Source organism: Ceratocystis lukuohia (genome assembly GCF_044167205.1).
Source record: "Ceratocystis lukuohia strain C4212 chromosome Unknown Supercontig7_pilon, whole genome shotgun sequence".
In the NCBI taxonomy this organism is placed as follows: domain Eukaryota; kingdom Fungi; phylum Ascomycota; class Sordariomycetes; order Microascales; family Ceratocystidaceae; genus Ceratocystis; species Ceratocystis lukuohia.
Window position 1 is genome coordinate 1,150,322 of NW_027263526.1, and position 25,947 is coordinate 1,176,268.

Sequence of the window (25,947 nt, forward strand, 5' to 3'; positions counted from 1 at the left end):
CTTGGTAACCCTAGAAGTTGATGACATAGAACAACACTGTCAGGTGGCGACACGTTTCTCGGGCTTTTTTGTCTGACATCAAGTGCTAACTTCGGGCTTCTCTTTGTCTCTGTAAACGGACTTTACAGGTCTTTCTTCTATAACCTAGACCTTAGGACATCCCATTTGTACTAAATATCTTCTGCTTGCAATATTCCAAGCCCGTTCATAGACCAACATTCCAGCCGCCATATCATCGCAATAAGTCACCGACAACCCCTCCCCCCCCCCCTCCTTACTCTGGTCGCATACGGATCCCTCCTCAACAACCCCGCGATTCTATTTTCTCACGGCAAGAGCCATGGCCCGTGAGTACCGGGGTGATTCAAGCCAAGGCATCTCCCCCAGCCGCCAGCGTTCAGAAGCCACGCAGTCAACGTCACCATGGACCCGGGACAACTACCAAGTTGGTGCTATCATGCGTGTCTTTGTGCAAGATTTCCTGACATATGATAAGGCCGAGTTTGTGCCTGGACCCTTTCTCAACATGGTGATTGGCCCTAATGGTACTGGCAAAAGCTCTCTCGTCAATGCCATTTGTCTGGGTCTTGGCTTCCCCGCAAAGCTGCTTGGCCGTGCCACGACAATCGGCGAGTTTGTCAAACACAACCAAAGCTCCGCTGTAATCGAGACAGAACTGCGCGGTCCTGGTCCAGATAACATCAACATTAGGGTCAAGATTACGCGGGAAACAAACCAAACAAGCTGGTGGTTGGACAAAAAAAGCGTGCCGCACAAAAGGATCCAAGAGGTGGTCAAGTCATTAAAGATTCAGGTTGACAACTTGTGCCAGTTTCTCCCTCAAGACCGGGTTGTGGAGTTTGCTCGTCTCAATGAAGTTGACCTTCTGACAGAAACCTTGCGTGCCGCTGCTCCAGAAGAAGTCTCTACGACACACCAGTTTCTCCAAGTACAACACAAGGCAAAGGAAGATATTCAAAAACGTATTGAAATCCTGCAGTCCAGTCTTGAGGCCAGCCGGAAGCGGCAATCTGGCCTCCAAGCGGAGGTCGACCGCATCACGGAGCGCGAAGAAATCCGTCAGCTCATTGATATGCTTGAGAGTGCCAAAATCTTTGCTGAGTATAATGCACTCACTGAGTCTTGGAAGCGTTCCAAGCGTAAACGCAAAGCAGCTCATGAAAATCTACAGCGGCTTAAAACGCAGTCAGAGCCGGCTCTAGAAGTGCTCAAAAACAAGGAGGACTATCTAAAGAGCCTCGCAAGGGCTTCAAGAGAAAGGCAAGAAAAGGTGCAACAAGCAGAACGCGCGGTCCAGCAAGCCTCTACGAAGCTTGAAGAGATGAATGATAAAATCAACGCGTTTGGTGATGAAATATCCCAGGCCGATACCGAATACCGAATTACCAAGTCAGAGGCCAAAAACATCAGCCGCAAACTTTTCGAGCTCCAGAAGAGCCAAGAAAATGACGCTATTGGTGAGCTTGACATTGAGGCCATCAACCAGGAGATTGTGAGTGCTCTATGTAACATATCGCATATACCTAAAAGCTAACTGTATTCCTATAGCGCCAAAATGAGCACCTCATCCGTGATCGCGTTTCTGAGATGCAGGCCCATAAATCTAAAATCGAAACTCTCCGCGGCCCAATGGATAGTAAACGCACCGAGAAAGCAAAGCTCGAGAACAATTTGAGGGCTCTAGATACACAGCAGGGTCAGCGCATGAATCTACTTCGCCGTCTTAGCCCAGATGCAAAGACCGGTTGGGAGTGGCTGGAGAGCAACAAAGACCGCTTCAAGATGGAGGTTTTTGGGCCTGCTATGCTGACATGCTCAGTAAAGAACGAACGGTATGCCGACCAGGTAGAAGCGCTACTAGCAAAGTCTGATCTCACATGCTTCACTGCCCAGTGTCGAGAAGACCACACGGCACTCAGTGAACAGCTCTACAAGAAAATGGGCCTGTCAGTCACAATAAGGACATGCACCACACGCCTAGAAAGCATGAAGTCCCCCATCAGCCAAGATGAAGTGCAAAGACTTGGCATTGACGGGTTTGCAATCGACCTCATGGAAGGACCAGAACCTATCCTTGCCATGCTATGCGTTGAAAAGCGCCTTCACACCGCCGTTGTCTCATTGCGGTCCATCAACGATGCAGAGTTTTCCTATCTCGAGTCGATACCAGCCATTAGCAACATGGTCATTGGAAACCAAGGCTATCGAATCGCACGTCGACGGGACTATGGCAACGTGAGCACGACAAACGTCCGGCAAATCAAGCAAGCCGAGCTCCTTGTCAACCAGACTGGCGGCATGGCAACAGAAAAGCAAAATATCGAAAGACGAATAGCAGAATTAGACGACGACATGGCCCAATTAAGGCAAACAGCCTTGGAGCACAAGAATAGCTACAAAGAACTTGGCCGTTCAAACGATGACATGGATACCAAGATTGTAAGTTTCTTTCCTATCAATCCTTTGGTGCTCCCTGGAGAGAGCAGCCGGCTAATGCGCATACTACCCAATACCTAGAGCCAATTGAGGGCTAAAAAGGAGGACTACCAACGGGAAACTAGCCGCCGGGAGGCCATACCTGGGAAAATTGGTAAGACGCAATCATATAAATTCCCTGCATTTCCGGTTATCTCAACCTCCGCTAACACCCTCTACAGCCAAGGCTCGGGCTGATCTTGCTCGGCTTCAAAAGGCCATGCGGGAGAAACGGCACGCAGTTCAGGACATCAAGCTGCAAGCCCGGCTAGCAACTATCAGGCTCGGCCCTATTGCGCTTTCTATGGCTGCAAAGGTAGTTGAGCATCGCGAGCAAATCAAGAAGCGTGCAATGCACAACATTCTGGTCATTGAGGCAGAGTCTGACGTCCAGTTCCTGAATGCACGTGTCGATAATGTAAAGCGACAGCTCAAAGAGGAGCAAAACAAGGTGGCGGAACTTGCCAAGGCTTGTGATGAATTACGTGAACAAGGGAAGTCGCTTGCCAAACTGGTTGGTGCTATCAAGGAAAAGTACGAGGATCCCGATGTCCTCAGGCCGTTCTATGTCGACAAGACCGTGGATGAAGTCACGGGCAAGCTTGAGGCAGAGCGAGCCAAGCTTGAGCTTTTACATGTTGGCGACCCCGCAACTATGAGACTCTACGAGGAACTAAATGTCGCGATCGCCGACACCCAACGCCACTTGGAAAACAGCCATGCGCGTTTGCAAGAGTACCAGCAAAACATTGAGGAAAAGCAGTCAATGTGGGAGCCTCAGGTCGAGTTACTTATTCGAAAGATCAGCGATGCATTTGCATACAACTTCGAACAGATAGGCTGTGCAGGCGAAGTGCGTTTGCACAAAGCCGAGAACTTTGATCAATGGGCCCTTCACATCATGGTGTGCTTCCGGTGCGTTACCATCCAACCTAACTTGGAGCTTGTCTATTTGCTGACCATACATTTTATCCACAGTATCCATGAAGGAAATGGCCAGCTGGTGCAACTAACAGGCAATCGGCAATCTGGTGGCGAACGCTCAGTTTCAACCATCTTCTTCCTCATGGCTCTCCAATCCGATGCACAGTCCCCGTTCCGAGTAGTCGACGAAATCAACCAGGGAATGGACCCCCGCAACGAGCGCATGGTGCACAATCGCATGGTCCAAATCGCTTGTCGCGAGCATTCGTGCCAGTACTTCCTCATCACACCCAAACTGCTCACGAATTTGTCGTATGATGACAAGATGACTGTGCTGTGCATCGCCAGTGGGCCACAGATGCCTCCGGATGTCATGAAGCTTGATTTTGCGTCGCTGATTCGCAAGCAGAGGCGGCTTATGGCTGCTTGAGCCGGAGCCCCGTCTACAATGGTCCTGTATAATGTACAGATTTCTCTGTTGTCATTTATCCTTCTCTAACTGGATCTTGTCCCAGCTACGACTGCTATTGCATGGCATCAGCACCGACAACCAGCTGATACTTGCCAGCATGTATCTCTATCTATGTATGCACGTACATATGCTTAATACGCCCCATAAATCACCTCCGAAAATAAGATGCATTTGCCCATGTAGCCTCAGCTCAGCTAGCTCCTAGTTCCACAATCCTAAGTCAAATTGCACTGTGAACCGCCGAGACATAGTAGCAACATCATCACGAACAGTGGCCCCACATGGTCCATCTGCTCTTCTTCTAAGCTGAATAACATGTCCACTAGATTCATATGGCCGGCTCGGGCTCCGTAGACCCAGTTTCAGCGAAAGCCAACGGGAAATGAAGACGCAAGGGACATGGAAAGGGAGAGGAAGGCTAAATAGAGGAAAGAGAAGGAGGGGAACGAGAGACAAGATGAGACACGGGCATGCTCAGCCTAGGAGGAACCGGGCGAGATGTTGTCAGATATCAGAAAAGAAAATACAAAAAGAAAGAGAGAAAAATTACCCCGAAGAATACAGCGAACGCGTTGCGGAGGGCTGAACGGAGAATAGGGAAAGAATAGAGAAATAGAGAGTACGCTGGAGTACTAGGGAAATTAGATGCTAGAATCGGAGACAAGGCGAACTTAAACTCCGATCCCAACTCGTATCTATGGAGGAATGTGGGATTGTGTGTGGCTATTCGATAGACGACTCACATGCACGACAAAATCAAATAATAGCAAGCAGCCTTATAGGCGCCTCTTAACATGCTGCCCAGCCCATCATCCACGGGCGTTTACGGGGACACAAAGGGCTGCCAGAGACATTCCTTATCATGTCTCTTATCACGGCCGAAGACTCACCATTATCTTGGTATCATCATTGCAGTGTAGGACAAAGCCTCTGACGAAGACCCCTTGGCAGATGGCACAAAAGGCTGTATATATTCACTTTTATTAGGGCACATTGCTGTTTTAGTCAAGGCCTCAGCAGACACAACTCTATATTGCAGGACAGGCGTGTGGTATATACATCAAGAAACAAGAAACATTGGCGATACAAGGCATACCATGTGGCGATGCGCGAAGCTTGCTCCAAGTTGATGCCGGCGAGTTGGCTTCTCGTGTAAGCCGAGATATCGTGGGATTTCATGATATTTTTAGGCCTGCCAGGGCGACACAGGATTATGGGTGTGCGATAGGGTGAGCTGCGCGGTGTTTAGGCTACACGGAAACACAGGCAATCGTCAACGTGTTGAGGGACAGGTCAGTCAAGCCAAAGGTTCATGCGGGCGGTGGTTATCATGGCCAATAATGTTCTTTCTTTTCCACTACTTGTTATCATATTCTAGGCCCGCCTCATCCTCATGAAAGGCTGGCTGGCAGGACTAGGTTATAGCCTAGCCCAGCTGGTGGCTAGATCCGATGCAGTACTATCAGGACAACCAAGGGATCAACAGTGGTGTGCGGCCTCATTCCATTAGTCTCGGACAGCTGGAAGCCCGTCTCGTCTGAAAGCGGCGATCTTTGTTTGTGAGCAGGAGAGGAAAAAAACGCACGCTCCAAGTGGCCATGTAAGTAGCTTGTGCGTATTTTGACAAGCAACTCAACTAGTTCGGTTTCAAGGCCAAGCGAAGCACAACAAAACATATTCAGGCCCTTTTGGGTCTTGCAGCCTAGGGCCCGGGCGCTCTTTCAAGCCTCCTGAGGCTCTCTCAAGCCTTGGGTGTCTATGCTACCAAGTTTTTATGAGGCTCTGTTGTGCTGCCTTCAGTAGTGGATGTGCCCCTATTAGCGGCAGTCTGCCAGTGACGACGTGCTTGCGTCTCTATATTTATGATCTATGCAAATCCATGCCCAGCTGGACTTCCTAGTCGTCGGACTATTCTTTGCCCGAAGGAGTAGCGCCCTCTTATCAAGGCAGCAAGCGGAAGGACGGTACGGTAGATACCAAGGCTTGCAGGCTTGCAGCATACTACAGTGGAGTCAGTATGTCCTCTAAACTGCGTCCTCTAAAACATGCTTGCGTCTTTATTTTGAACCGTAAGAACGCTAAAATACAGGGCGCAGTTAAGATTTTAGCATGGCTGACAAGTTTGGCACCAGCTCCACGCACGCTATTGTTTGTATATTGTTATATGACAACTGACAAGCAGAAGGGGCGGCCCAGCACAGTCGCAAAGGTTACAAGTGAAGTGGTTTTGTATTGGAAGCAGAACGAAGAGAGCCAAGAGGGCCTGACATGCAAGACCTAGTGGCGGAAATTAAAGACAGACATTCTTCGGTCTCCCAGCCTAGTCCGCCCACAAGAAGGAAACGCAAGCCAAAAGGCCTGCGGAAGACACGGACATCGAGGTTGGGGAGGTGTGAGAAGAAACAAGGCCATTTGGGGTGATCCAACCTTGCGTGCTGTTTATAGGATTCCCAAAGTTGGCTTGGATATGCTTGTGGGGGTTATCTTTCTGAATTTTTGTCGTTTTCTTTTTTTTCCTTTTTTCGCCTCCTCTTGTTGTCCTTCCGTTTCTTCTCTCAATGTATTCCCTGCTTCCCTGCTTCCCTGTTTCCCTGAATCTTCTTCTCTGTCCTGTCTGCTTTGCCTTGCTCTCTGTCCTCGCCTCAGTGTCCTCCCCCCGGAGCCCCGGCGGCCGTAGTACTTGACAATGTTTAATTAACGCCCGAGAGGGACGGCCTTGGGCTCGGACCTTTCACCCCCACTGGCAATAAATCAAAGCCTCATCAGCCAACGACAAGCCAGGGCCAAGAAAAACGGGTGGTATTTTGTGCCTGCTATGATACTTTGCTATCGAGGCCCGCGACCTGCCATCGTGTGAAGGCAAAAACCAAGACCGCAGGATTGGTAGATGCCACCTTCGTTTCCAGCGCATCCGACTAGGAAATGTCTTGGTGCTCCCCTCCGACTACTGCAGGATTTTCACATTCGTATTTCTGACAATATTTTCTTTTTTGGCCAGTTATTGATCGAATGTAAACAAATCATCTCGCGAGTAGTTGGCACAACCATGTCGCACTTACACCCAACCCTGGTATTTATTAACCCTAAGGATCTGTTTATGTTTATCTGTTTACCGCTTACAGCGAATTCCACAAGATTGTAATTTGAGAATACGAGCGAAGACGCGTCTTTCTTACATAATTTTTAGCAAGCAGGGGGCGAAGGGAGAGAATAGCTAATGCTGCTGGTAGCTTGGCTTCTTCAAGGCTAATTTGCTAGTACTGTCGAGCCACAGCCTTGACCACCTATTGAGCCCCGGCCTCGTTCGCGTTTACTGTTATGTTAAAAGAGGACAGAGAAGCCTTGGCCTGCTCGTTTACCCTACCGTTGAGGCACTTTTTCTTTTTGCTGTTGACTAATTGTAGTCCTGGAAAAGGGTTTCACCATGGTTGCTTATGCTTGCGTGCGTTCCATTCCATAGTGCCGCCTTTGTCTTACTGATGATAGCTATCTATCTACGCTTGGCTTGACAACGACAAGACGCGACTTGGGCCAGGAGCCGGCGGACCAAAAGACAGTTGAGAGGCCCGATTGTAGCCTTTGCCACGGGGTGCTAATGACAGGACGCGCGAAGGCTAGGGCTAATCTTTATTGTGAATAAAGCTGTCTTGTATGAATGACACTTGACTTTGTGCTGCTGCATAATCCCACCAGAAATATAAACCAACGGCCCGAAGTCTGTGCAACTACTAAAAAAAGAGAATTATGCAACTCGACCAAAAGTTGCTGTGTCCAGGTAGCGGCCTTATCAAAGCATAAGGAGGGGGGGGGGGGGGGAGCAAAGATCCCAGGTTTTGATCTCTTTCCCCACAGGCTTGGCTATCACTGCATCTTCAAGTCCTTAGCTGTGCTGCTTCAACAACGGATAACTACAGTAATGGGTGGCTCCAAGACATTCTTGTGCCTCATGTCTTCATGTTGGGGTCGGAATACCGCAGGTGCTTAAATTCCCAAGACTGGTTGGTGATGGGAAAATGTAGTGGCGAGGAAAAGAAATTGGTCTCAAGCACTGTAACCACAGCCGACTCGAAAAAGTCGGGGCGGCTTTGGTGATTAAATGTGCAGATATCAGCTGCAACATCGCCATCGCAACAAGGGCGGGTTGCTTATTTCTTTTATGATAGATCAGCGGGCTGGTAATTTCTCCTTGTGCACATGCGGGAAGATAGCCAAAAGCCCGCTTCGTGTGCTGTTCCCCCCCACCCTCCATCATATTTTCCTCCTGGCTGGCTTTCTGGCTTTGCACCTTGCTGGTTCTAGATCTTCTTGTTGGGTCTATCTGCATTGCTGCCTTGCCCCTAGCGAGGCGAACGAATGTGTGCTTGCAACTAAGGGAGCCGAGAGAGAAAAGCAAATAGCCCACACCATGTTCCCTTTGGCAAGTGTCAAGTGACATGCTGCCTCCGCACCCCTCCCCGCTGCGACAAGAGAAACGTCGTTGTGCTTAGACGCGTAGCGTGCACAATAATATTGAGGTCAAGCGTCGATAGTTTGTCTATTGCGAGCTGGAGGGTGTTCAAGTGTTGGCACGGCCTGATTTTCATTCGACAAGTCTAGCATTAGCATGGTATATGGAATCGTCCGGGGGCGTGTGCGACATGCAGTATTGGGGCACTGTTCCCTATCCCTTAGAACCCGAAGTGCATGAAGCTAGCAGTGCCATGCCGTGTCAGCGCATTCCAGAGCCAGGACTTCGGAGTCCTCGTGTAGCTTCAATATAGACTTATAGACAAAATACCAAGACAACTAGGCGTCTTAATGGCGGATGGAATTTCGAAATAGGCAGTTTCGAATAAAAAAACTAGATGCTGGATTTTCAGGAACAACTCTCAATGCTGCGGCATGTGCGCCTTTGTTAGTTTGTAAGCACCTTCCACATGTCAATATCCCCCCCCCCCCCACCAAAGTTTCCAAAAAAGAAGCTGCATACAGACTTTGTTTGTATACGGTAGCTACTATTTCTGCCCTTGCCTATTCCTCCTAGAATCCAAGGAGCACTGGCATTCTTTCCCATTCTGCTCAGATCTTCTCTTCAAGGCCACGCAGCCTACCTTCCAGTTTCCCCTTTGCTCCTCAATCATCTGCTCTTTTTCTCTTTTTCTCTCTTTCTCTCTTTCTATCTTCTCACGCATTTTGCCCTTTCTTGATTGCGCCGTTTCCTCCCAAACCCTGCTTTTTCTTATTCATCTTCACATTTTGCCCGTTTGCATTGTTTTCATCGTCCTTTCTTTCATCGCGACTTAATTATTATCATCTTGGCTGCTATCAGACGCTGTGCCACCCGTTTAGGGCCTAACCCCTGTCTATTTACTGTGCTCTTAACCAGGCTGTCCTGCTTACGCTTGAATCTGCTGCTCCTGATCTCATCGCGTGAAGCGCTCTTTCATATCTTTGCTTGCGCCTTAGTACATACATATGCTTGCAGGCAGCTGCCTTCGAGCGACCCGAGGCTGACCGTCGTCATAGCCCATCCATCAGCGTGCGATTGCGACACGAACGAACAGAAAACCAGGTAGGCTAGTGGAAATCTCCCCTATTGCTGCGCTGGCTGCATACGTAGCGCAGAGGACAAGGCTGTGATATTGTTTGCTTTGGAGAATCAAAGCAAACAATGGCCGTCCACGGCAAATGCTTCCTTTTCTTCCCATCATGCCTTGTATTGTCTAGGCTTGTTGTCAATACAACATTGTCCGGCTTACCCATGTATAACCAACAACAACAAAAGTTGATTCATCTTGTACCCCGGCATATTATGACTGTCTGTAGTCTGGCCTAGCCCATCCTGCTTTGATGCGACAATTGCCCTTCCTATCAATTTACCCTGCTTTGGTCACTTTACTTACTTCTCACAGCCTCAATCTTGTGCTGGCCCCTGCTTCGAGTTATCTATAGAAGAGAATAAGAGCAACGCAACAAAAACACGGCGCTTCGCATCTCCATCGACCCCTCTTGTTCTTGGGTTTTGCTCTCGACCACATCCTTTTTTTTTTCTTTTTTTCCTTTCAAGGCGATTCTCGGAAAGGCCAACCTCTACTTTATTGTGGTTGCTCGACAGAACATCTCTAGGAAACCCCAGTAGCCCAATCCGCCGCTTTCTCGCTCATCCATTACAGATTCGCATCTGCCAAATACCGCGTCTAGTCTTTCTGAGACAATATTTCCGATTGGATTCGAAGACGGATCTGGCCCAATAGATTCCATTCCTATTGGATTCAAGGAACTCGAAAATTATTGCACCAAGCCTCTCGACGTCACCGATTACCACATCTTGCCGCGTTTTATATCATCAGAGGCGTGCTATCCTGAACCAGCAAGCCTAGTTGTGCTTAGCGCCTTCTTCCTTGCCCGTTATTTCCTGTCGTGCGCATCAGAATAATTGAATCCGTGACGCTTTTGTATTTTTTTTTTGTTTACTTGACTCGACGTCCGCACGCTATCGACTGCAGTCCCGTTCTGGATAATCGCCGCGTTTCCTTTTTTGGCCCATCTGTGAATGACCATACACCACCTGATCGCTCCAAACACTTGGTTAGGAGTCTAGCATCTGATCTTGGTTTACTGTTCAGAGCACCTTGATACCGGTAATACCGCTGAATTCAGTGGGCTGCCAAACAAGACTCTCCTATTACTCTGACGCAGTGACTTGTTTTGGTACTAGCCTTAACAGTACTTCGTGGTAACACACCAACTGCCTCGGAGCCCCTGACGGCAACACAGGCTCTGAACTTGCAGTCGTCTCCCTCGACTGAACCAGGGTTGCGTGTCTTGTGTCTGCAATCTACAAATCCAACATTCTATTTTTTTTTAAGCTACACAGTTGCCATCTACCAACATGGCGTCCAAACGACTTCAAGTTCTGGCAGGTAAGTCGCATATTTCTTTTTCATTTTTCGGCTGCTGGTATGATTGCTTTTGAAACAACAATAAGCCCAACGACACGAGAGACACCAGTGCAGGCAGCACAGCTCGAATCAGCTTGTGCTTGGCCTCATGAAGCTCGATAGTAATCTGTTCATTTCTTTCAAACCACACTGCACATTCCCCCTCAGACAACATATGTCCACCTCATCCTTGCGTCCAAGTCTCCCTACCTAAAATCGCCTTCTACTCTATGGAGCGGACAGGAAACTCCAGAGGGCCTGAATTTCACAGTCCCAATCTCGACCATGCACCCTTGTTCTTACAGTTCATCCCACTGGGCCTTCCATTGGAGCGCAGGGGGGCTGAGCTGATCAAGAAGCCCACACCAAGGGTTGGATCACACGCTAAGACAGAGGGACGAGGAAAGAGTAACGCGAGAAACCCATGCCATGAAAACAAACAACGGGGAGGCCAAGGAAGCGACGGAAGGCCTGGGAATTGGTGAAAGCTGAAAGGCTGTTGACTAAAAGGACTGAAAAACTAATCTAGTGATTTTTTTTTTCCCTCTACTTTTGCTCTTTAGTCAGCCCTTTTACGCTCTACTGCCTAACAAACACGCCTTGTATCACTCACACATCTACTCCCCTATTTCCCTCCTGTTTTTTTTCTCTTTATTTTTGGGCAAAAACAAAAGCCAAGTCCTGTCCTTCTTGAGCTCCTGCAACCATTATCCTCGTGCAGTGGCTGATCTGGCTTGCCTTGGTTGTGTTTGTGGCCCTTGGATATATCTACCCGCACCCTCCCAAGCCAAAGTCAGGATTACGCTTGTTCTGTGATGCCCGCCCGCTATTCGACTTAGTGTATATCTCCCGCCCTCCCACTCGCTCATTTTCCCCCCTTCCCTGCGAACTACCAGCAGACCTGGCACTTTTCCTGATTTCCGTTTCCTCGCTTCGTTGCTCTTCTTATTTTCTTTCCTTTTAATCTTTTCTCATCCATATCCCCCTATACCACTTATATTTCCACCCCTGCACTGCTGATTACTTGTCTGAGCCTTGTTATCTACGCTTTGCGTTTCACATCCATTCTCTCTTTTACACTGATTCCTCTCAATACTGTGATATATTCTAGTGTTGCTCTCTTTTTCTTTTCCTCGTTTTGACCATCTTGACGCAACGCACAATCCACGACCGGCTCCCACAAGGAACGGTTGAGATCTGTTTTCGAAGTCGATCCCCCCCCTTTCTATCTTGTGGACCGTTATTTTGCTACTTTTTCTTTTTGGCTTGTCGCTCGTTTACTTTGTCTTCCGCTCCTTTGTTTTCACCCCATCATACCATACCAGCTTCGCCTTCCTAAATCCGACATAATGGGCGCCGCTGTTAGAAACGAGGACGCTGGAGATCTAATGCGTTTTTGTGTAGTGGGAGGAAATGCCGTCTCAGCGTTTTTATCATGGCGACTACAGGCGACCAATGCCACCGACGTGACACTTGTGTGGAAGGCCGGCTTCGAACACGTTTCGCAGTACGGCATCTCTTTCAAGTGAGTATTTTGTTCGACTTTAGCGTCTTACGCCGAGTAGTTGCCCGCCTTGTACCGATCTAACCGCTGCGAATTTGTAGATCTTCTACCTTCAACAACGAGCGGTTCAAGCCGCGGACAGTTGTACGAAGCCCCGAGGAAGCCTCAACGAAGGCCAAAACCGCCCCTTTTGACTACATCATTCTCTGCGTCAAAGCTCTCCCTGATATCTATGATTTGGCCTCTGTGATCGAATCCGTCGTTACGCCCCAACACACCTGCATCATTGTAAACACAACTTCGACTCTAGGCGTGGAGTCAGCACTGGAGGAACGGTTTCCCACTAATGTTGTACTCTCCCTCGTCTCGCTAGCAGATATTGTCCAGCTGGGCCAGAGTGAATTTGAACATCGTGGTGGACTCGACATCTGGGTTGGGCCCGCGAATAAGAATTCGTCCATTTCCCCCGCGGTACAAGATGACATGGCCCAAGCACTGGCCATGACACTGAGCACCGGCCAGGTGAATTGCAAGGTTGCTCCCAACATTCGGCAGTTCCAGTTTGAGCGTGTGGTTGGGTGAGTAAAGATAACGACACTCGAAACTACGTCATTTTTTATCGTGCTAACCAGATTGCTGCCACACAGTCCCGCTGCTTTCCACCCCGCCAGTGTTATCTTCGAAACCTCAAATCATGCCCAGCTACTTGAAAAGGTTGGTGTCAAAGACCTCGTTCATGGCATTATCGACGAGATGATCCAGATTGCCAATGCACATGGCTGTTCGTTCGCCCCAGACTTCAAACAGAGCGTGATCAGTGACATGACATCTTCATCGACAGAGTCAATAATGTGGCAGGACTTTGTTGCTCATCGGCCAATGGAGGTGGAAACCTTCCTGGGGTCTCCCATAAAGTTGGCTGCTGAAGCTGGCGTGCCTGTGCCCCGCATTTCAACTGTTTACGCCATCATGCACAACCTCAACACCGTAAATCGCCAAGGACCTCCCAAGGTCTCGATTAACGGTGCAAACCCTACTGGCCCTGCAGGGATGAACCCCCAAACCCGGATGTCTGGCGCTGCAGGCCGTGGAATTATGGTGAACGGAAACGGAATGCGCCCTCAGCAAGGCCGGCCAAGAAATGGCCCTGGTGTTCAGTCGATGGGGCCTCCTCCATCTATGATGCCAGGTGGCCGCCGGCCACCTAATGGCTTCCGCGGACCCATGGGACCTTCTTCACGCGCCCAGTCACGCCGTGGCTCTATGGACGGCGACTTGGATGAGTTTGCCCATCTGACCCTCTACGAAGAAGGCATGGATGCCAGTATAGCAGGGGGTCCTGACAGTATCGATCTCCGTAACCGCGAGTTGCAACTGCGCCAACGTGAGCTTGCGCTTAGAGAGCAGGAAATGCGCATGCGTCGTAACGCTGGAGGTCCTAACACGCGCCGTGGTGGCAATCTACGCAACAGCGCCCATATAGTTGATGAGGATGACGATGATGATGACTATGTTGACCCCACTTCTCTCCCACCCATGCCCATGGTTGACCCAGATAGTGTCGACATGATGTCATTGACTTCGCGTCGTGCTCGCAAGACTTTACCTTCGCAGTCTTCCATCAGACGCAATCCTGAGGCAGATGTAGCCGCTGCTGGTCAAAGCCGTGGCAGCCGGTTCCGCTTTAACCGGGGCCGCACAAGTGCTAGCCAAATTGCATCTATTCCTATTCTGGGAGAGAACATTCTTGATGACCCTCTGATGGCCTACTCTTCCAATCGCTATGGTAATGTTGATCGCGGTACTATGGCTGCTTCATCTAGAGCAAACTCTCTCACAGCGTCCCACATGCAAGAGTATCAGCTCAATGGGCGGAGGACTAGCAACTCCCCGGGAACTGCCTACGCCGCTTCAGTAAGAGGGATGCCACCGAGCCGGCCGTCCCCTCCTAATGGATACTCTGGTCCCCAAATGAATGGGCGCCCTTCCCCTCCTAACGGCATGATGCAGCCTCCTGTATCACGCTACCCTCCTGGATCAGCCAATGGCGTGGGACCTCAGCACATTGAACAACAGGTTGGGGTGAGCATTTCTTCTAATCCTAACATTTCCTCTATGACTTCCTCTCCCTATCCTACCCTTAAACCTAACCAACAGTCATTGGCTACAAGAAGCGTGACTGGCAGTCCTAGCGCCAGTGGGTTAAGCGGCGATTCCGGTGCTTCTGCCAACAGCAGTCAGAGTAGCTTGGGTCCTCGAGCACTAGCCCATTAGATATGGAATAGACATCGATGACTTTCAAGTTCTACTCTTTCCGTATGTTGTGCCGACTGAGCCTGTCTTTGCTCACAACGCCAAAAAACCGCAAACTTAACGATGGGCGGTATGGGATATTCGAAGTTTGATGAAGCGCGTGCGATTTACACTCATGGATACACGATGGTCTGGAGTCTGGAGATTTTCTTTTTTTTCTTTTCTTTTGTCTTGTTTCTCTCAGTTTTCATACTGGGCCTTGTCTTTTCTTTATTTTGACTCAACCTGGCCATCAACAACGAAATGTTTGTGCGCTCCGATATCACTGTTCCGATCTGCCCTTCGTCGCTCTCTTAGCCCGACTCTGGTTCTGGTTTTCCTTCTTGCCATCTCGCCAATGACCATTGCCCTCGTTTCTTCTAGCATCTAGCGACTGACTATTTGGATTATTTCCCTCGCAGTGATCGAATCAATCTATACCCCGGATCAGTACTAAAATTTAACCGCACATCACCGATAATCAATCTCCTTTGTTTTTTAATCGCCTACTATCTTTCCTGCTCTCTTTCGATAATATCGCAGACATTTTCTCCCTCTCTGTTTATTCTTATACGACCTAGTTTTTGTTCCTTTTGTCTGCCATTTCCTTTCGCTACTCACCACTGCTATTAGATCGTTAGCGCAAGGGAAATACATAGAAGTAGAGGTCTTCATGCTACGAGAGCTTCTTTGTACTCCGGAGGCTTGATGAACTTGTTTTTACCTATTTCTTTGTGTCTGTTTCTTTTTTCTTATATTTGCTTTCTTGGGGGGGATGCTTATGGTTATATTACGCTTTTTTTTTCCTTTCAATCCTTGTGCTGTATTGTGCTGAATCGTGACGCTGGTGAATATTAGGTCGTATTCATTGTATTCCGTAGCATTTGGGATTCCGACCAAGTGATATCCTGGACTTCTTTGAGGTCTGAGGGGCACCATTTATCGTTATTGTATTATTTAACGTCTACCTACTGTTATTTCGCAGCAATACGACGGCGTATTCCGGACAGGAGCTGCTGACTACCGCGTGTAAACTAGTCTAAAAGGCCCCGGCGGAGTACAGTGGCTTTGTCCTTCCATATGCATGGCTGTTGCCGCATCGTTTAGTCTTCTTCCCGTTTTGCCGGTGGCTGGTAGTAGAGCTCCCTCAGCACCTTCTCATGGAGCCCTCCTCGACATCTCCTTCCTATCCTGCAAAGGTTTCCTCCTCCCACCCCTTCTACCTTCCCCTTCCATTCTCCCTCATCTTCACCTTCTTCGTCCCCTTCTTCGTTGATGCCCTTCCTGTCTCAGGGTTGGTTGTGTCGTCCTCGGCTGCCCCTGTTGTGATCACTCCCCTGTAGTCTGCGGTGGCAGTGACCTGCATCTCCGCGTTTCTTGAGGGGGGGTTGCCTCTGTGGTGTCCAGACAGCCCAGCTCGGGCTCGGGTTGTTGTGACTCCTGGATGAGCCTGAGGTTGCGGCGAAGCACGTTAGCGATGTAGCATGTCGCCTTCGTGTTTTTAAGGAGCTTGTCCGCGAACCTTTGGCTCCATGGTCTGGGTAGTGCCTTGCAGGTCCACTAGTGTCCTCGTTCCTTTGCTTGGTTGCAGGCTCTGCATGCAAGTGGGCAGTTGTGTCCCCATCGCTCGTGGTATCTGTCGAAGTCTCCATCGCCAGTTCTAGCCGCGAGGATATGGCCTAGCTCTATTCTAGTCAGCCCTTTGTAGCGGGAGTTGCGGAAGGGCGGTTCAGTGGGGACGCCGGTTCCAAGCGGACGGTATCCTTTTTGTTCTTTCCACCACCCTTCGTAGTCGAGACGTAGCTGGTCTCTTCTCCATCTCCGTGCTCCTGCAAGGCTGAAGCGGTGTTCCGTTACCAGTCCCTGGCATCCTAACTTGGCCTGGGTATCGGCTAGCTCATTGCCTTTGATGCCCATGTGTCCTGGGACCCATAGCACTCGGGCGAGCCTTCCGGGTGTCTTGTCTGCCCAGGCTTTTAGGATTCGTCTGGTTTCGTCTACCGCTTCCTGTGATGTGCTGTTTTTGGTGGCAGCATTTCGGAGTCGGTCCACAACTCCTCTGTTGTCTAGACACAGCCAGATTTCTCCAGCTCCTTCGCGAGCTGTTGCTCGCTTAGTTGCCTCGAGAGCGCCAACTGCCTCCGCATCTGCCACCTCCATCCACTTTCCTAGAGCTATATGGTTTGCTTCTTGGGTAGCTCCGTCTTCGATGATAGCCCATCCTGCGCCCGCGTTGCCACTTGCATCTTTCGATCCGTCGGAGTACGCGACGAGCGTTCCTGGTAGGGTATTCTCTACCTCTGCCTGGTGTCGCTTCGTTTCCTCCTCTTTGCTGAGCCACGTTCGGGGCGACATGTCCGGTCCTTCCAAGAGCGGCCTCAACCTAGTGTGTTTCTCCATTTGCGCTGGGAGGAGTTTGCGTAGCCTCGCCACCACTGGGTTGAAGTTTGGCCCTCTCAGAATGTGCCTATCATCTAGTGTGTGCCACCGTATGGCTTCCCTCCTCTTTTCATCCTCCAGGAGGATTTCGAAAGGAGGAATGCCTGCGGCATGGTGTAAGCATTCCCTTGGTGTCGTACGGTACATGGGGAGAGCTGCTCGGAGGCACTTCCTCAGCGAGATGTTCAGCTTCTCTGCTGCCTCTTTTGTTGTCTCTAGCCCAGACCAGGCGCTCGCTGCAAAGAGCGCTTTGCTCACGGCGCAGGCCCGTACCGCTGTGAGCATGCTCTTTGTGTCTGCTCCTTTGTAGCAGCCGGCTAGATACCTCAAGCCATTTGCCAACCGGTTGACACTCGCAATGACCTTTGCGATGTGCTTGTTGAAGAGAAGACTCGAGTCCAGGTGCAGTCCGAGCCATCTCATTGATTCTTTTGCCGGGGTCGGTTTGTACGTGCCTAGGCCTTCCACGGTCACGGATGGGCTTCCTGCAATCCTCCTTCTGCCCTTGATGTGTAGAAGCGTTGACTTTCCCTGGTCTATTTCTAGACCGTTGAGCGTGGTCCACTCTACCACTTCCTTCATGATGACTTCGATTGAGCTGCTATTTTCTGCGAAGTCTCGCCCACTGACCACTAAGGCCCCGTCGTCTGCATATCCCAGTAGCGGGGGGATGTGTTTGTAGAGCGGTGCCATGAAGAGCATATATAGCACTGGGGAGATTGGCGAGCCCTGCGGGAGAGAGCCTCCCACGAGGGTTGTAGTTGTTTCTTCGGCGCGGATGCTCGCCTCTCTTCCCTCCATGAAGCTTCTGACCCATCTGCACAATTTTGTGGGCCATAGGCACTCCACCATCCTGCGTTCCATTCTCTCCGGGTCTACCGCGTCAAAGGCTCCTTTGATGTCGAACGTGAAGATTGAGGTTACCTTCTTCCATTCCTGGGCTTCCTCTATCTTCCCACGGAGGTCAATAAGCAGGTCCGTTACCGCCCTTTTCGGCACCGCACAGATGTAATTTCTAGGGATGATTTCCCTATCAATCGCTTCCTCTGCGAGCCTTCTCGCTATTGATCTTTCCAGACCCTTCCCCAGCGTGATCCCGAGGGGCGCCGACAAACCGGAAGCAACATATATGGTGATAAACCCCGAAAAATATGTGAGCAACTGGCCGCGTGGCCCAATGGCAAGGCGTTTGACTACGAATCAAAAGATTGTGGGTTCGAATCCCATCGTGGTCAACAACACCCAGTGCTTGGAAGCAATACAATTGCGATATCTGGTTTTTTTCTTTTTGCCTCTTCTTGCATCTATAATTTTTTTTCTGCCTCAAGGAATAATAACAAGCACGCGATCTCCCTTAACTACCATTTCCCTTCTCTTTTAATCTCTACTAAATGTAAGATTCTTCTTTCATTCATTGTCAAATTTCCTAGGGCATCATCAGTCTGTCATGGGAAGTTATCTCAGGATAATCGGGTCTCCACACTCTTTGGCTGATCTGTAGATCTGTAGCTGTGGATTCCTTCTTATCTGTTGAATAGTACTACAGGATCATCTCTCCTATATGGGTGGGTACATCTAGTTCCTTGAAGTCACTGTTTCATGGAAGTTCACAGCCCCCAAGTTTCTATGATAGACTTGGTGTGTAGTTGTAAATAGGAAGAACTACGGAAGTCACTTTGTTGTGGCCAACCTTTTCATGTCTGGGTGTCTGGGTGTCAGAAATAAGTTGAAGAATATTGGCCTGTGTTTATTTGGCTTCTGTTTTCTCAACGCCACACTTACTCCACTTTTACTAAATACTTGGCACCCGTCTCTATACCCGAATAGGCAGTACCGGCTCATATTTGCTTGTGCTCTTCAACGGTCTGCGGGAACCTCATGAAAATTAGTTGGAAGACTAGCTATTTTATCCTCTCATATAAATGGTTATTAGCATCTTAGCTTTTCATGCCAGTGATGGAGGAAAAGACCGCCCCTTGACCTTCCGACCCTACTAAATCACGTTCTCTCCTTCATCCTCGCTCTCGTTGTCTCTGTTCTCGCTGTGTCTGCTCGCGCCTGGTGATGGCTGAGCAAAACTTGAGGTCACGGCGTAGCACACTGGGAACAGGACTTGTTAAACTTGTGTCTCTGGGTGCTTATCGGAAAACCTATGACTTTATGATCTCGGCAGTGCCTTGTATGTCTACTAGCGGCTTTGTTCGTTTGACAGGTTATAGTACTTGCACTCAAGCCGGCCGGTAGCTGAGCTTCCATTACTTGTGATACCGATCGAAGTTTCTGTTGCTACCAATACCCCCTAAACCATGGCCCAGCTCCGCCCTAGCTCAGCCCTGCAAGACCTATGGGGTGTCCTGGTGTCCTCCCTTTGCACTTTAACGTTGCTTGAGCATCTGCTAGCCCGTTCCCTTCTATGCCCATTTAACCATATGGCCTGGAACCCATAGAACTTGTGAGAGTATCCTTGGGATTCCATCTATCTGGGTATTTTGGGCTTCCTTTGTCTCTGGTTCATAGTATACTGCGATTTCTTCTGTGTATGAGCGACGGAGACGGGTTGCTCATCTTCTTTTGCATCAACACAGTCAGATATCCCACGTGTTCCCGAGGAGTAAAAGTCTTGTCCTTCCATATGCATGGCTGCAGCTTGGTGTTTCTCTGAGACCAAGAACAGATCCCCCTTGTCGCTTTCTCATGCAGCCTGTTGACGGCTCTTGCTAGCCCTGCAAAACCATCTTCTACCATGTCTCCCTCCCCTCCATTTAATCATTTATTATTTCATCTCTGGTCCCTCTTCACCCGTCTTCGGCATTCGCTGCGCTAGCTATAGTCCTCCGGTTTGCCACAGTGCGGTACTTGGCACTTTGTCTCGGCGTTTTGATGATTGAACCTGAAATGGTACTCTTCAAGACCGCCATGTCTGGAGCGCGCCGCCAGGATTTTCGCGACGGAGCCTCGGTTCAGCCCCTTCATCCAGCTCACCTTGTATGGTTTTGGGGGTCCCAGCGCCCCTCCAAGGTCGGTGTTTAGGCAGTTATCTCTCATCCAGTTCTTAGAATCGGCCCTGAATGCGGCGTCGTTCTTCCAGTGTCTCGCTGCCGTCGGAGACAACGTTCTCTCGGGAACTAGTAAATCCGCGCTCTTGCAGCCCGCTTTGGCCAGCTGGTCTACTGTCTCATTGTCTGGGACTTTGGAGTGCCCTAGGACCCAGTAGAATCTACCGGTTGACTTGTCTAGTGCTAGGCTTTCCAGCCCGCCTTCCCATCTTGTGAGAATGCGCCAGATCTCGTCGATTTCGAGCCGAGAAGCGCCTGGTTTCCTTATTCCCTTGCTGATTCGCTTTGCTACTCCTAGGCTACCCACACATAGATTCATGCCCTCTGCTTGTGGTGGGGCAACTTCAGCTGTGAGATTGGCTGCTCTGAGGGCTGCGATTGCTTCCGCCTCTGACAGTTTCCCATGTCTCTCGCATGCGTCGTAGCCTTGTGCCAGGGGCTTACCTCCGTGATATATAGCCTGGCATCTGGAGTTTTACGCCCATGCTCGCAGCCTTGTGTCCCTTGTACAGGTGCATGAATCCCGTCTTGCTCCAGTCGATCTCCAGCTCCTTCTCACTGCACCATCTCGTTGCCATCCTCGGCCAGTCTCCAATCGATAGCAAATTAGCCTTAACTGACCTCGATGACACATAGATCAAGCCATCGTCTGTGTACCCAAGACTTTACATCCTCTTGAAGAGGTCTGCCATGAAGAGCATGTAAATGATTGGCAAGGCTGGCGAGTCTTGGGGTAGACTACCCCCGACTTTCCTTTCCACTGGGAGTCTTCCCTACAGATAGGCTCACCTGCCTGTCCATCAGGAATGAAGCCATCCACTTACATAGGGACTCTGGCCATCGCTGGCTTCTCAGTCTGGCTGTCAGCCTTTCCTTCTTGACCACATCAAAGGCGGCCTTGATATCGAAGGTGACTAGCGGTGTGATCTCCAGCTTTGACTCTGGTGTGATGACATCTGCCGGTCTTCACGTCCCCCCGAAATCTACGCTGCCACAGTAATATATAGTGCCGAATATAGGGTTCCGAAGCCGTGAGCAAGTCCTATGGTCTAGTGGTATGACGGTCCCTTCACATGTGAGCAACCTGTGTAGATCCGGGACAGGTCCTGGGTTCGATCCCCAGTGGGACTACGCCATTCGTTTTGCCGTTTCTTTTTGCTCAATAATAACACTATTTGCTCTTCTATGTCGCCTCTCTCTCTAGAAGATAACTACAAGAATGGAGGCATCGCGAAATCTACGATGCTTTTCTAGAGATGCTTGTTGGCTCCCGCTTTATTCAAGTAGCACCCATCCACATCTTTAGATTCACCTCCTAGCCCTTATATTTATTTAGTCTTGCCAACCAATATCCTGCCTGTTAGGCCGGCGGCGATTAAGCCAGGAAGAGCCAGGCTGAGCTGAGATAAACCCAAGGACGGGAGCTGGAGCGAGTTTCAATGCCCACATGCCCAAGTTAGTTAGGTCTTACTTTCTTCATCTTACACCGGACGTTTCTTCGTAGAAAAGTCAGCCCTGTGTAACCATGCACTAGAAAGGGCATACATATATATCCTCTTTCAACAGTGTCTGTCTCTCCCGCACATTTTCCGTATAGCGCCGTTCTCATCTGCCTCATGTCGTTTGTTGTCTTCTAACGCAATTGCAGCAGTGCAAAGGGCTGCTGCGCCACCAGCTGGCTATCTACACATAAAAGCAATTGGCTTGTTTGTGTTGGTGGGGGTTTTTTTTGGGAAACACTAATTATCCTTCAAAGGGCCAAGAAGGCCTAATTTTGCCTTGCTCTGGCGGCATATGAGGGCGGCACGACTTTCCTTGCGTTTGCTAAACTCAGGCCATGCGTGACATCTGAGGAGGTATCATGTGCTCCCCGGATGTTTATGATGAGTTAGTGTGGATACCGTTTCTCGATTGGTCTGGCTCTTTTTTTTTTACTGCCAAGGGCGGTGAGGAGCAAGGTATAAAGGGCACCCATTAACCTTTGTTTTTCTTATTCATTGTGGCGTTGTTTGCTAGCCCACTATCGCCGTCGTATCCGCTGCGCTTTTTTCCCTTCGCGTTTTATCCCTTGCTATTTTTTTTCTCCTTTTTAAAGAATAATGCGGCGAATGGAATGCTCATGTGATGTGATGGTGGTCAAGTAACACATGGCCGGCTTTTTTTTTTGCATGAACTCTTGTTTGTCTTCTCTGCTTGCTGCTTGTCTTTCTTTTCCCCTGCGCCTTAGAACCTAAGCCACCCATGACAAACCAAGCCAGGCTTTAAAAATAAGATGGGAAAAAAAAAAAAAAAAAAAAAAAGAAAAGAAAAGCGGGGAAAAAGTGTCATCTGACCTCATAGGCGACTTCCACGACTCATGGACTTTCCAAGTACCCGAGCAACGTGGTCGAAAACACATGTGGTAACCCTTACAGAAGCGACGGATATGCCGTTAACTTATGAAACAAACAAAAACTATCCAACTATGGGGTTTCCGCGAGCTATACAATAGAATCCGCCTATTATGTTATATGCATACATAGCAGCGCTTCTCTTTACTCGATAGAAGAATCTGGTTAAATACGGCACCCTGATTATTAGGGAGGCTCAAATAAGCCCAACATAATAGTAACGATGTTATATAGCTTAGTGTAAGATGGCGTCATGATTAATATATATTTTCTGAGCAGAAAAAAAAGAACCCAAAACTCACCAATGAGGGCCGGTTAGTGCTTGTTGGGCACAAGACTGGTAGGTGGTGGTACTGCCATTTCTTGAAATTCTAATTTGAATTACGCGACGAAAGACGACCTGGACATCGCCAATGACCCTCTCTCTCTCTCTCTCCAATCTTCTCAAAGCCGCCGCCTGTGTTGTCAAATGTCTGAAACAGCACATGCGCTTTGTATAGCGACGTAGTCTATTTCCAGAAACAGAAACAATGTTTTTTTGTGCAAACAATTTTGTCTAAGTTTATCAATGTTTCTGTTGCGCGATGGGAGAGAACTTAGCAACGCGACAAGCCTGAATTGCGGATTGTGTTAAGTTTAGACTAGGGTTATTCCCTCGGCTAGCCTTATAGTTTTTTTTTTTTTTTTTTTTTTTTTTTTTTTCATGTCTCTAAAATCTTCCGGAATTGCATAGGCTGTTTCTGGATTTGGAAGTATCTAGTCGCAGGCACAGGCGCAAGCAAGGCGCAGATTGGGTGACTGAGTTGTTGGGCTGTGGCACAATAGGCGGGGAGAACCAGTCCACTTCCCTTTTCCATTTAGCCTTTGTGGTAACTGCTTTGTCCTTTTCTTCTCCCCGGAAAAATGTATCACCGTATCTTTGTGTCTTTGCGACGTCGTGCTCTTGTTTTTTTTTCTTGTTTACTCCTTTTCATGGCTTTTTACCCGGTCAGGCCCAGTGCCTAGGGTAAAAAGGACAATAGGATCACAGGGAAGGACAATAGACCGAGAAGCTGACTTGGCAAGTTGGAGAAGAGAGAAGATCTCACTGGCACGGCGAGAAGAGAGACAAGAGAGAAGACAGAACCTTAAAAATCACTTGATTGAAAGCAACTGCCCGAGGATGGCCCGGGCTCTATATATAGCTTAAAAGCAAAATCCCTGCCTTAAACGTTGACATTAGTGCTGGTTGATATTTGATGCTGTCATAAAATACCGTCTGTGCTCACTTAGAATCACGCCGTGTGTAGAACAATAAGCAGGAGAGGCCTTTGCCCTCCCTGTGTTGTCTTGCAAGGCAGGCCTGCTAATGTGGGGTTATAGGGTGACATTGTAGCCGTCACCCAGGTGGGCCTGGTCACTGTTGGGGAGAATGCGACATGAGCTTGCGTATTGTTTCCGGATACTGAAATGAGAGAGCTTGGCAAGAGCAACGTGATAATAGAAAATGGAGAAGGTGAAGATCCTGGGGCCTTGGGGTATGATGGACTAACTTGTCTGAGTTAGTTTCCCGAGTTATGAAGAGCTCTGGCTGGTCTCCCTTCGACTCTCCTTCACGTGGCTAGGCTTTTTTTTTGGTTTATTTTCTAGGTTAGCAGCTCAACCGGAACGGAGAGAGCTCAAGGCAAGGCCAGCAGGCCGGCCGGTCGGACAGACCGCCAGTGAGGAAGAATGCTCCTAGGGCCTTGGCAAAGCCTGTTAGTGCAATTTTGCTAGATTGCAAGCAGCTAGAAGCCCCGGTATAAAAAAAGATGGAGAAACCCTGAAAAAAAGACTAGTAGGGGACTAGCCACTAGGCACAAAGGAAGCTGAGGCAACAGGAAGCCCACTAGATCGGCAACTCCTAGGACAAAACAATGAGTTTACTCTTGTTTCTAGACTTTTGTTTTCTGGGCCTGATCAGTCAACTTGTTAGTCGTAGCTGGACAAAAAACATGGGGATGAGGCCATGTCTTGTGAAAAAAAAAAAAGAAGAAAAGGAAAAAGAAACAGTCTATGGCTTGCTGAGGGGGGGGGGGGGGACAAGAGAGCGAGAGAAGAGAGGCTTAAAGCCATTGAACGTCATATTTTGTCTTTCCGTTTTCTCTTCCCCTCAACTATGAGCAACTCTCGTCTGCTTTGGTGGTAACAATGGCATTCATTTACTTCCGTGACACTGACATGCAGTCCTTTCATATTTTGCCGGTCAACGGGCCTTCTACCTGTAGGCTTGCCCACAGACACGACACAGACGTCCAACTACAGGCTAAAAAGGCTAATATTGAAGCTCAAAGAGAGTAAAACAGCCTCGCAATGTCCACGCTTTCTGTGATCCCACAAGCAATGTTTCTAGCCACACTCCGAGCCCACGAACACCCTACCTATTGAATCATTTCTCCTCCATATGCCAAGGCCGAAATCTTGCGTTGGGCACTGGAATCCCCAAGTTGAGGCCTCAATATGGCCTATATCGTGGTGTTTTATCTTGTCATTATGTGGTTCTCTTGTTCCCACGATCCAAAAGAGCCTCTAAGATCTTCGTGACTTGCAAACCCCCAAGATCTGACAACGGCTTGTCCCCAGCACAAGAAGGAAACACTCCAAAAAATATTTCTTCTAGTACTCCACAAGTGTCTAGCTTAGACCATCAAAGGGTCAAGGTTGAGTTGTCAGTTAAGACTTGCTAGGCCTAGGTGAGCCAACTTCATTATAAGAGCAAAACGGGCCGATTCCGGTGGGTTTTGCCAGGCTAATCCCCCCCTTCCTTCCAGAAGATTGTCTGGCTCGGATTTTGTCCATGCTTTCTGGGGAAGCCGGGGATGTTATGGAGAACAGCCACTCAGCGCAAGCAAAGACCAAGGCGTGAAAAACGCAAAAAAAAGTCACAAGATTGAAAGCCGGGGCCCCTCTGAGGAATTCTGGTCTCCGCAAGCAGGGGCCAGGAGGTGGCTCAGCAAGAGGGGACCAATCTATCAAGGTTTCTTTTTATTTTTCCCTTTTCTTCCCCTCTTGGTCTTTGTGGACTGGCTGTCCAGATAAATGTGACAGAAATTAAGCAGGTCGATCAGTCAATAGCATTCTATGGTTAATGGCTAGGCTAGCTGCACATAGAGCCGCCTGTGCTAGTAAGAACGGTGAAGACACATTATTTTATGCGATACGGGCATTGGCTTTTGCTGGCAATTTTCCGACTTTTTTTTTTTTTTTTTTTTTGCCATCTTTCTCTTTCTCTCTGGTCCTGTTCTCCGCCCCCATCCGTAGCCCTTTCCTCCCCTTCTTGCTCCTTGTCACCAAACCCCAGTCTTCTTCCCCGGCGCTATGCCGGCGAGTATCGCTAGTTGAACATAGCGCGTGAGACTTCTTCCCCAGCATTGGCCCCGGCCTCCTTAGGACTCGCTGTGTTTTCGTCATATTTAGTGGACTCCTCCGGCCACCA

The 25,947-nt window shown here is 49.1% G+C and overlaps 4 protein-coding genes across 4 annotated transcripts; 2 read left to right on the forward strand and 2 right to left on the reverse strand.

The window, feature by feature from the left end:
- Positions 1-340: 340 nt before the first annotated feature.
- On the forward strand, positions 341-3,850 carry HOO65_070228 (Structural maintenance of chromosomes protein 5; the record flags this gene model as incomplete). Its single annotated transcript, XM_071004839.1, has 5 exons — positions 341-1,513; positions 1,570-2,460; positions 2,539-2,611; positions 2,679-3,411; positions 3,475-3,850. 5 exons carry the CDS (start codon positions 341-343, stop codon positions 3,848-3,850), a joined length of 3,246 nt encoding a protein of 1,081 aa, XP_070856946.1.
- Positions 3,851-12,161: 8,311 nt separating this feature from the next.
- HOO65_070229 (Meiotically up-regulated protein 72) lies at positions 12,162-14,590 on the forward strand (the record flags this gene model as incomplete). Its single annotated transcript, XM_071004903.1, has 3 exons — positions 12,162-12,337; positions 12,418-12,894; positions 12,949-14,590. 3 exons carry the CDS (start codon positions 12,162-12,164, stop codon positions 14,588-14,590), a joined length of 2,295 nt encoding a protein of 764 aa, XP_070856947.1.
- Positions 14,591-16,168: 1,578 nt separating this feature from the next.
- HOO65_070230 (putative double-stranded RNA/RNA-DNA hybrid binding protein) lies at positions 16,169-17,740 on the reverse strand (the record flags this gene model as incomplete). Its single annotated transcript, XM_071001279.1, has 1 exon — positions 16,169-17,740. One exon carries the CDS (start codon positions 17,738-17,740, stop codon positions 16,169-16,171), a length of 1,572 nt encoding a protein of 523 aa, XP_070856948.1.
- A 2,127-nt stretch (positions 17,741-19,867) lies between these two features.
- Positions 19,868-20,944, reverse strand: HOO65_070231 (putative double-stranded RNA/RNA-DNA hybrid binding protein; the record flags this gene model as incomplete). The annotated part of the gene is made up of 3 exons (XM_071005097.1): positions 19,868-20,563; positions 20,725-20,788; positions 20,928-20,944. The coding sequence occupies 3 exons, from the start codon at positions 20,942-20,944 to the stop codon at positions 19,868-19,870; spliced, it is 777 nt and encodes a 258-aa protein (XP_070856949.1).
- Positions 20,945-25,947: the final 5,003 nt, after the last annotated feature.